The sequence below is a fragment of the Cajanus cajan genome, chromosome 1 (genome assembly GCF_000230855.2).
Source record: "Cajanus cajan strain Asha chromosome 1, NIPB_CcT2T_4, whole genome shotgun sequence".
NCBI classification, from domain to species: domain Eukaryota; kingdom Viridiplantae; phylum Streptophyta; class Magnoliopsida; order Fabales; family Fabaceae; genus Cajanus; species Cajanus cajan.
This window is the reverse complement of record NC_138517.1, coordinates 77,309,936-77,318,901: the sequence shown is the minus strand read 5'-3', so window position 1 is coordinate 77,318,901 and position 8,966 is coordinate 77,309,936. Positions and strand designations below refer to the sequence as shown.

At 29.3% G+C, this 8,966-nt stretch overlaps 1 protein-coding gene across 1 annotated transcript; it reads left to right on the top strand.

Moving 5' to 3' along the window:
- The first annotated feature begins 7,395 nt into the window (after positions 1-7,395).
- LOC109814983 (pathogenesis-related protein 10) lies at positions 7,396-8,479 on the top strand. The gene is made up of 2 exons (XM_020379539.3): positions 7,396-7,646; positions 7,974-8,479. The coding sequence occupies exons 1-2, from the start codon at positions 7,466-7,468 to the stop codon at positions 8,252-8,254; spliced, it is 462 nt and encodes a 153-aa protein (XP_020235128.1). The 5' UTR covers positions 7,396-7,465; the 3' UTR covers positions 8,255-8,479.
- The last annotated feature ends 487 nt before the right edge of the window (positions 8,480-8,966 follow it).

The following is an 8,966-nucleotide window of genomic DNA, read 5'->3' as shown; positions in this document are numbered from 1 at the left end:
AACAAGTCCTTTGCAGAGAAGGATCAAGGCCTTGTACGACAAATTCTTGGCATGAAGATTATTCGTGATAGGAAGAATGGTAACTTGTGGTTATCACAACAAAGGTACATTGAGACGGTATCGAAGAGATTTAACATGGACAATCCCAAGTCTATGAATACTTCACTTGCATGTCACTTCAAGTTAATCTTTAAGTATTTTCCTACAAGTGAGAAAAATAGAGAAGAAATGCAAAAGATTATGCATGCATCTGCAGTGGGTAACTTGATGTATGTGATGTTGTGTACAAGACTAGATATTGCTCATGCTATTGGTATAGTTAGTCCTTTTCTCTCTAATCTGGGTAAAGAGTATTGACAAGTTGTGAAGTGGATTCTTAGGTATCTCATATGTACTTTTAGAGTTTGTTTGTTTTTTGGAAGTGGTGAGCCTGTGTTGAATGGTTAAACAAATATAGACATGGTTGGTGATGTGAATTTCAGGAAGTCTATTTTTGGTTATATGATGACTTTTGTAGGGGAGTAGTGTCATGGCAATCTAGATTGCAAAAATGTGTTACTCTATCTTTCACAGAGGCAAAATATGTTGTTATAACAGAAGTTTCCAAAGAGCTCTTGTGGATGTAGAAATTCCTACAAGAGCTGAGACTTTCACAAGAAAAATATATTTTATACTGTGATAGTCAAAGTACAACCCATCTTAACAAGAACTTGACTTTTCATCCAACTTCGAAGCATATTGGGGTTTGGTACCATTGGATACATGATGCATTAGAGATAAGAAATTATTATTGGAGAAAATCAATACTGAAGAAAATGGCTCAGATATGATGATCAACCTTTCAAAAAGAGGAGAAATTAGGTAGTAATGTGGGCATTTGTGTGCGTTGTGCCTCTTTGTGAAAAAAAAAAAGAATTTCTTGAGAAGAAGTGGAGCAACCAACTTGAAGAATAAGTGTTTGGTACTAATTTTAGTGTATTTTGATTCTTTCTATTGTTTGATTAGATACCTATCTGAGAGTTTTCTTGTATAATTATCCACCATATTAGTGAGAAGCTATTTTTACTAATTCCTAATAGTTTCATGAAGACTTGTAGGGAACTCATTGTGACACCCTTACTACCCCAACACATGTATTGTAATAATGAAACTTAACAAAAACAATTTTCAGTTTCGGTAAAAGGGTTCACATGAGAATCTTCAAAATTATTCTTCAACAACCACGACAATAAAAATGAAACGTGAGAGTTTACAAATGATTTTCAAAAATAATATTTACAATTCTAATTCCATATAACAATCTATGTCCTAAAGAAAATCCTCTGCCTCGATATCACAATATCAGAGCATACCCACAACTCAACCGTTAGCATTCTAGATGCCACTCGTAGCCGGATCTTCCTCACCTAAAATATCCACAAATCGCACGGTGAGAAAAGAAAACATCTATATATATAACACATAAGAAAACACAACATATTATCTCATTATAACTTAATATTCATAAATATTTCAACATATCGTATTTCAATCAATCATGCATCGTCATCACATCATAATTCTCAATCACACCAATCATCACAAATCTTGCACTTCACACTATGTCAAGGTCACGCTACCCATTTAACAATCTCAGGCCGTGCTCACCCCTGATATAACACTGTGCCAAGGTCACGTTATCCCTATTCCAGGGTCGTGCTCACCCTTGACATGTTAACCAAGGTCACGATACCCACGTATCAATCCAGAGCCGTGCTCACCCCTGATATAACACTGTGCCAAGGTCACGTTGCCCCTAATTTAGGGTCGTGCTCACCCCTGACATGTTAACCAAGGTCACGATACTCATGTAACAATCCAGAGCCGTGCTCACCCCTGATATAACACTGTGCCAAGGTCACGTTACCCCTAACCTAGGGTCGTGCTCACCCCTGACATGTTAACCAAGGTCACGATACTCATGTAACAATCTCGGGCCGTGCTCACCCCTGGTCATAGGTGTGAAGAACCACAATCACATCTCATTCACATCCACATCCACATCCACATCCACATCTCAATTCCACAATACACATACAATCCACACAAAATGGTGATTCACATACCCCTCAAGTAATTCATCATCTAGATCATCAAATAATATAACAATAACATTCATAAACTAATATAACAAACAACAGAATTATCAATTTAATATAATTTTAACGTAAACAGTAAAATCCCCAATTGTTTCAAAACCTAACTCACAGGCACTTTTCTACAATTTTGTTCTCCCTCTCAGATCATCATTCTTACAAATTATTAGCATATCTATAATCCTCAACACATACAGAATCTAATGGGATCCTCAATTTCTCAAACAGAAATCATCCAATTTTTCACAACCTAACTTACAGGCACTTTTCTATTATTTCGTTCTCTCCTAGAGCATCATTTTTACAAGTTAAACATATATTCGTAATCCTAAATATATATAGAATCACATAAGATAATTAATCCTCCAAACAGAAATAATTATAAAATTATTCATAACCCTAAGGGCTCTTCCTCTACCCAATTCCCTTATGTAACTCTACATATAAATAATCTCCTTTTCTCCCGTACCTGGATAAATAGGAACTCGGGCAGAACCTCCTCCTCTTTTTCCTTAAACAAGGATCGGAACTAAAACTGGAGCAAAACCTCATCCTCTGAGTTCCTCTTGGTCTTCAGAGAGAAGAAGAGGAACGAAAGAGAGAACAGAAGAGAAGAGAGAGTGAGAATGAAAGGTGTGTAGAAATGAGAGGATTTGAAGCCTATTTATCGGATTTTTCGCCCACCTACCACTACGGCCCGTTCCAAAATCGGAACGGCCCGTTCTGGGCCCTTTATACCTACGTAAATTTTTCAACTGGAACGGCCCGTTCCCAAACTAGAACGACCCGTTCTCAACCCCAGCAGAACGGCCCGTTTTGCTTCCAGAACGGCCCGTTCTCCAAACCAGAACGACCCGTTCTCCCATCAGAACGACCCGTTCTGCTTCTACAATTTTGGCCATACTCACTATTCCAGAACGACCCGTTTCAAAATTGAAACGACTCGTTCTGGGCCACGAATTGGGCCAAAGGCCCACAAAAAATGGGCTGTTACACTCATTAATTATTGTTAGTGAAGATTTTGTTGGACTAGGTCCGTGAGTTTTTATCTCATATTGAAGTTTTTTTTCCCACGTTAGAATTTTGTGTTGATTTCTATTTTTTTTATTTTGTACATTCTGTTAAAATTATCTTGCTACTTCTAGAACCTATTGATATTTATACAAAAAAAAAGAAGAAGAAAGATCCAGTTTTGTTTCCACATAATTACTATTATTTGTTATCTTTTCCAACATACTATACTACAAGTTAATAAGACTTGATAGATTTGTAGACTCAACAACAAGGCTTTTCTTCTATTATATCTTTTGATTTTTTTTCTTCTATTTTTATAAATCTTATAACTTTTTCTTTATTAAGATCGGGCAATTGGTTTTTTTTTCTTATATCTTTGATTTATATTTATCGAATGCATTGTCTCTAAAATAATTGAATATATTTGATAAACTAGAATATATGAAAAATAAAAAAGAAAAAAGCTAAATAAAACACAAGTACTTATGTTTATACGCATGTACACACATTTCAAAATTTTGTAAGTTCTGTTATTCAATTTTTTGCAATTGTACATTTTGTCATTTAATTATCAAATTTTCATTTTTTTTATTTTATCAATTTATTAGTTGTTTATTTGATGCCACTAGTTAATTATTGATGTAATACTTAATCATTAATATTACACCTATGCCACATTATCATTTTGACATCACATTATGAATTTATTTCAATATTTAACATGTCATATGATTAATATTTCAGTCAATAATCAATATGTTACATCGATATTTATTTAATAATATTAGTCAATTAGTTAACAAAGTTGACAAAATATGAATAATTTTAAAAATTGAGTAACAAAATATGTAATATGATAAATTGATAACAAATTCACAAAATTGTAAAAACGTGAAAGACAAAAAAAAAAAAAAATTAAGCCAAAATCTCAACTACAACTACAATCTCAACAAAAAAAAAAAAAAAAAAAATTCCTATACTAAAGAGTATAAACTATTTTGTCCATAAATTTGTACTTGTTTAAGAAATGAAATGTTTAAATAAAATCTTACCCGTCGAACAGTATTAATGGTGCATACGACTCTTTTGTCACATCAAGATTGCTGCAAAATAATTGTTTTTGTTTTTGGGTATTGTGGAAGCAGGATTTAAAAACACAAGCTTGTTAAGATATTCAATAAGAAGAGTTATAAGAATAGAATCTGGAAGGCAAAAGCAGATGTAAAAGTTTGATTTCTAAAATAATTGAGATTTAAAGTATCCAAATTTTTTTTCCAACACTAGTGGAGTCCATCAAAACAAATATGAATGCCTTCAAGATATTTATTGAAGCAATCTAAGATTAGTTTGAAAAGGACAAAAAAATGAGACTAGTTAGAGTAGCCAATTTTGAAGTCGTCCTCGTATAGAAATTGATCCTATGTTTGATTTGTTTTTCATTTTATAGTCAATCAATATTTTTTTATTAATAATTATAAAATCAAAATCTTTTTTGTTTATTTCTTTTATTAAAATATTAAAGATAAGAAAAAATAATTTTATTATTTATTATTATTTTTCTTTAATTTATTAAAGGCAAAATTAAAATTAAAATAGAATTACATTTTATTATTATAATAAAAATGAGCATAATAAAAAGCACACATACTAATTAATTATTATAATATTATAAAATAACCAAATTAATATTATACAAAATCAAAATACTATTTTAAAATATAAGGTTTTTTTTTTTTTAAATTCGTCAAAAGAGATATATAAACATATTATTTAAATGGTGTAAAAAATATTATTTTAATCAAAATAAATTAAATTTATGTAAAAATTAAAATATCAGGAATTAAACTTAAATTTATATTAAAACTCAAATTATACGTAGTAAATAATAATTATCTCTTGATAGAAGTAAAATAATAATAAAATGTTGATTAATATTATAAATGTAATAAACTATATATTGATATTATAATCTTCAAATAAATATAAAATAAATAAAAATAACACTAATGATAAATATAAACAACCCTAATAGAATATTAAAGTAAAATATAATAAAAAACTTATACTATAATCTTAAGGAAAATAAAATTACGCTATTGCAATAACAAATAATAATATTAGAAAAATATTATAAAAATAAAATAAACATAAATAAAAATCACACATAATAATAAAATTAAATGAAATACAAAATTAAGAGATGTATATAGTCATGCTCGTGCTTCACATTAGACTGACGTACAAGTCTCGATTTTTGTTAAAACGTGCATTATTGAAAAGCCGCCATCTTTGACTAATGAGTACGACTTTAATCTCTTCAAAAAAAATTAACACGTCAGTTTAAGAATTAGAAATAGAAAATTTTTATTAAAAATATATTTAGACATTTTTTAATTTTATTTTAGTTTTCAAAAAAATTCTGCATATTAATTCTTTAGAATATTGGTATTTAAGGGCATATTAATTTTTTAGAATATTAATTCTGCAGATTAAAAAGTTTTAAGTGGATGTTTACTAAAAAAAAAAAAAAATTATTCCAATGCCAGAGGAATTAAGACACAACACCCACCAACCTCACATTCTTCACCTAACCAGCACACATGGGTAGTGCCACAGATGGCCGTAAAGGTCAGGAAAATGGTCAATTTTCCTACTCACATGGCCCTAAATTAAAAATATATTTCTAATTTTTGGAAAACAAAATATCTTTTTAATGTTAGTTTTTTAGTTGAAGATCACTAGCAGGTGGACAAATTAAATTAAACTAAATTAAATTTATAAAAATTATACTGATCTTAAAAATACTTTGTCTATTTACCTTAGTTAAAACAATTGAAATGTACTGCTTTTTTTTTATTATCAAACTGAATTAAAATACATTATAAAATTTTGAACTAAATTACAATTTAAATTGTACTGAATTATTATGATATTTTGAATTGAATAATTTTTACTTGTTGGTCTATTAGATAGGACACATTTGCTAGATTTATTTCATTTTTTATTTTATTTAAAATTTTCAAGGGACAAAAAAAATATAAAATCAAGTCAAATAAAGTCAGTAAATTTTAAGCCTAAAAATTAGTCGTCCAACATAATCTGATTGGCTAGTTAAAATTGACACAATTTTTTTGGATAATTTTTTTTTGAAGTCTAGGTCGTTGAACTATTGAACCAACTCATTTAAATAAAATATGTTAGACACCTTTAATTTTTACTCTTTCATAAAAATAGTTTAATTTTTATAATTCAATTCAATTTAATTTCTATATATCAGCACAATTCAGCTTTCAAACAATTCAATTCAAATTTTTTTAAATAGTTTAGTTCAATTTTTTATAAACAATTCAAATTTTTATAGTGTAATTCAATTCACTTCACCACCAATTTAGTTCAGTTGTTTTTATCCACTCTTAATTTTTATAGTTAAGAACATTTAAGTTTTTAAACATTTCAATTTAATTCACTTTTTTTTTTAAATAGTTCAGTTTAGTTCAATTTTTTTTATTTTTATAAATAATTCAATTTTTTATAGCGCAGTTTAATTCAGTTCACTACTAGTTAAATTTTTTTTTGTCCACCCCTACTAGTAACACATTTTTTAATATACTTCTCTTAATATATCTAATCTTGTTAATTATAACTTATATATAATTACAAAATCATAAAAAAGAGATATTAAATATGATATAAAGCTCACTAAATTTTTTGTGTTTTTCAATAAATTTCAACAAATTAGAGTGTGTTAGAGAATGTATTGATATTTTTTTTTATTATCAATTTTTAATTAATTAACCACAAATTCTAAATCTTTAACATTGTCTGAGTATTTGAGTTAAGAAATACAATTTTTCCTATATAAAAAATATAAAACGTAAAAGAGGATTACATTTTTATATACTAAATTAAAGGAAGTCTTAGTAAATTGTGTGTTTTTATCTTTAATTGATGTACAATGTGAAAATTTTAAGAACATATTTTGTTGATAATAAAAGATAACATAAGAGTTTTTTAAAAGAAAAAAATTAATACTTATTTTTAAAAAATTGTTAAAATCTTATTCACATATATTAATTTCATTAAAATTATAGATATGTTTTTTTTATTTATATAATCCATGTTTAATTTTAAAAAAACTTAGATGCAATTGGTCTTTATTTATTATATTGTCCTGAAGTTACAGGATGTTCTAGACAATATAGTCAACCGAGAGAACCCCATGGAGTGCTTTATAATGTCCACACTCTTCACTTGGGAAGCCACACAGCAGCAACCCACATTAACATTAATTTCTCAGAAGCCTTTGTGTTATCAAAATGGGTGTTTTTACTCAGGAATTTTATACTCCTGCTGCTGTTCCTCCTGCAAGGCTTTTCAAAGCCATGGCATCAGATTTCCATAACCTCTTCCCAAAGATTGTGGATTCCATCCAAAGTGTTGTATTCATAGAGGGAACTGGTGCTCCTGGCACCATCAAGAAGATGACCACCGTTGACGGTTAGTGAATTAATTAATGCATGCTAGCTACCTCTTAATTACTTCAATTTAAAAATACTTGTTTTTGAATTATTTTAATGTCAATTCCATTTATAGAAAACGTAGATTTCGACCACAGATTCAAACATGCACGTACGTATCATAATAAGAGATTAATTTTTATAAACTATCTATGATTAGGATTAATTAGAAATAGGTATAATATTGAAAGTGATTATCTAAGTATTTATTTATAAATATTGAATGACAACAGTTCATGTGTTTGAGAGTGAACTCTTTGGAACACTCCCTCGTGAATTTAATAAACGAATAATATTATGGGTGCAGGTGAGATGCTGCACAGAGTTGATGCAATTGATGAGGCAAGTTTTGTATACAACTTCAGCATAATTGAGGGCACAGGGTTACCTGAGAAATTGGAGAAGGTGTCATTTGAGAGCCAAGTGGTGGAAGGGCCAAATGGAGGATGCATTAGGAAGGCACATGCCAAACTTTACACCAAAGGCGATGCTACCCTTAGTGAGGACGACCTTAAGGCTAACCAAGCCAAGGTTGAAGGCATCGTAAAGCTTGTTGAAAGTTACCTTCTGGCAAATCCTCATTACTAAACCACCTCTTTCTACTCAATAATCAACTACTTGCCTTTGCCAAATAATTAATAAGCCTTCATGGGTTGCCACAGTAAGCCTTTCTTTTATCATATCTTCTAAATTTTTCTTTGTTAAGACTTGAGCCATTAATCAGCCATATATTAGTTGTGCTTGCTTCAGTTTTTTCTTCTTCTAATGCATATGTACTTTGCATTTGCTTAAAATTGATGTGTTGCGCTTTCATGATTGTGTATTTTTTTTTTTTTTTTTAATTCATCAACATGATCTATAGATAGAGTATTTTAAAGCTAGCAATAAAAATTTAATTTGCACTCCTAACACGTAACTAAATATTCACATAAAACAAACAAGAAAGAAAAATATGCATTCAAGATTTTGCTAATGGTTTAGTGAGAAAGTTACATAAAATAAAAATAAAATCTGTGAGAAATAAAGTGCGTCGACCTTGACGCTTGACACTTGAATAGTTTCGTATAGAAAAGTAAATGTAAACTCGAAACAAAATGACCATCTATCTTGGAATTGTCGTTGGTCAGAAAATATTTTCAAGGGACAGATTATTGGACAAATCCAATATGTGGTGAGTATTTATTTGGAGACAAGTTGATTAAAAGTTGTTCAAAGATATTTCAACTCCCCGTTTTATCCGTAATATAATTGACACAAGGAATGGTTAGACCAATTTTCAGGCAAACAATCCATACAATGA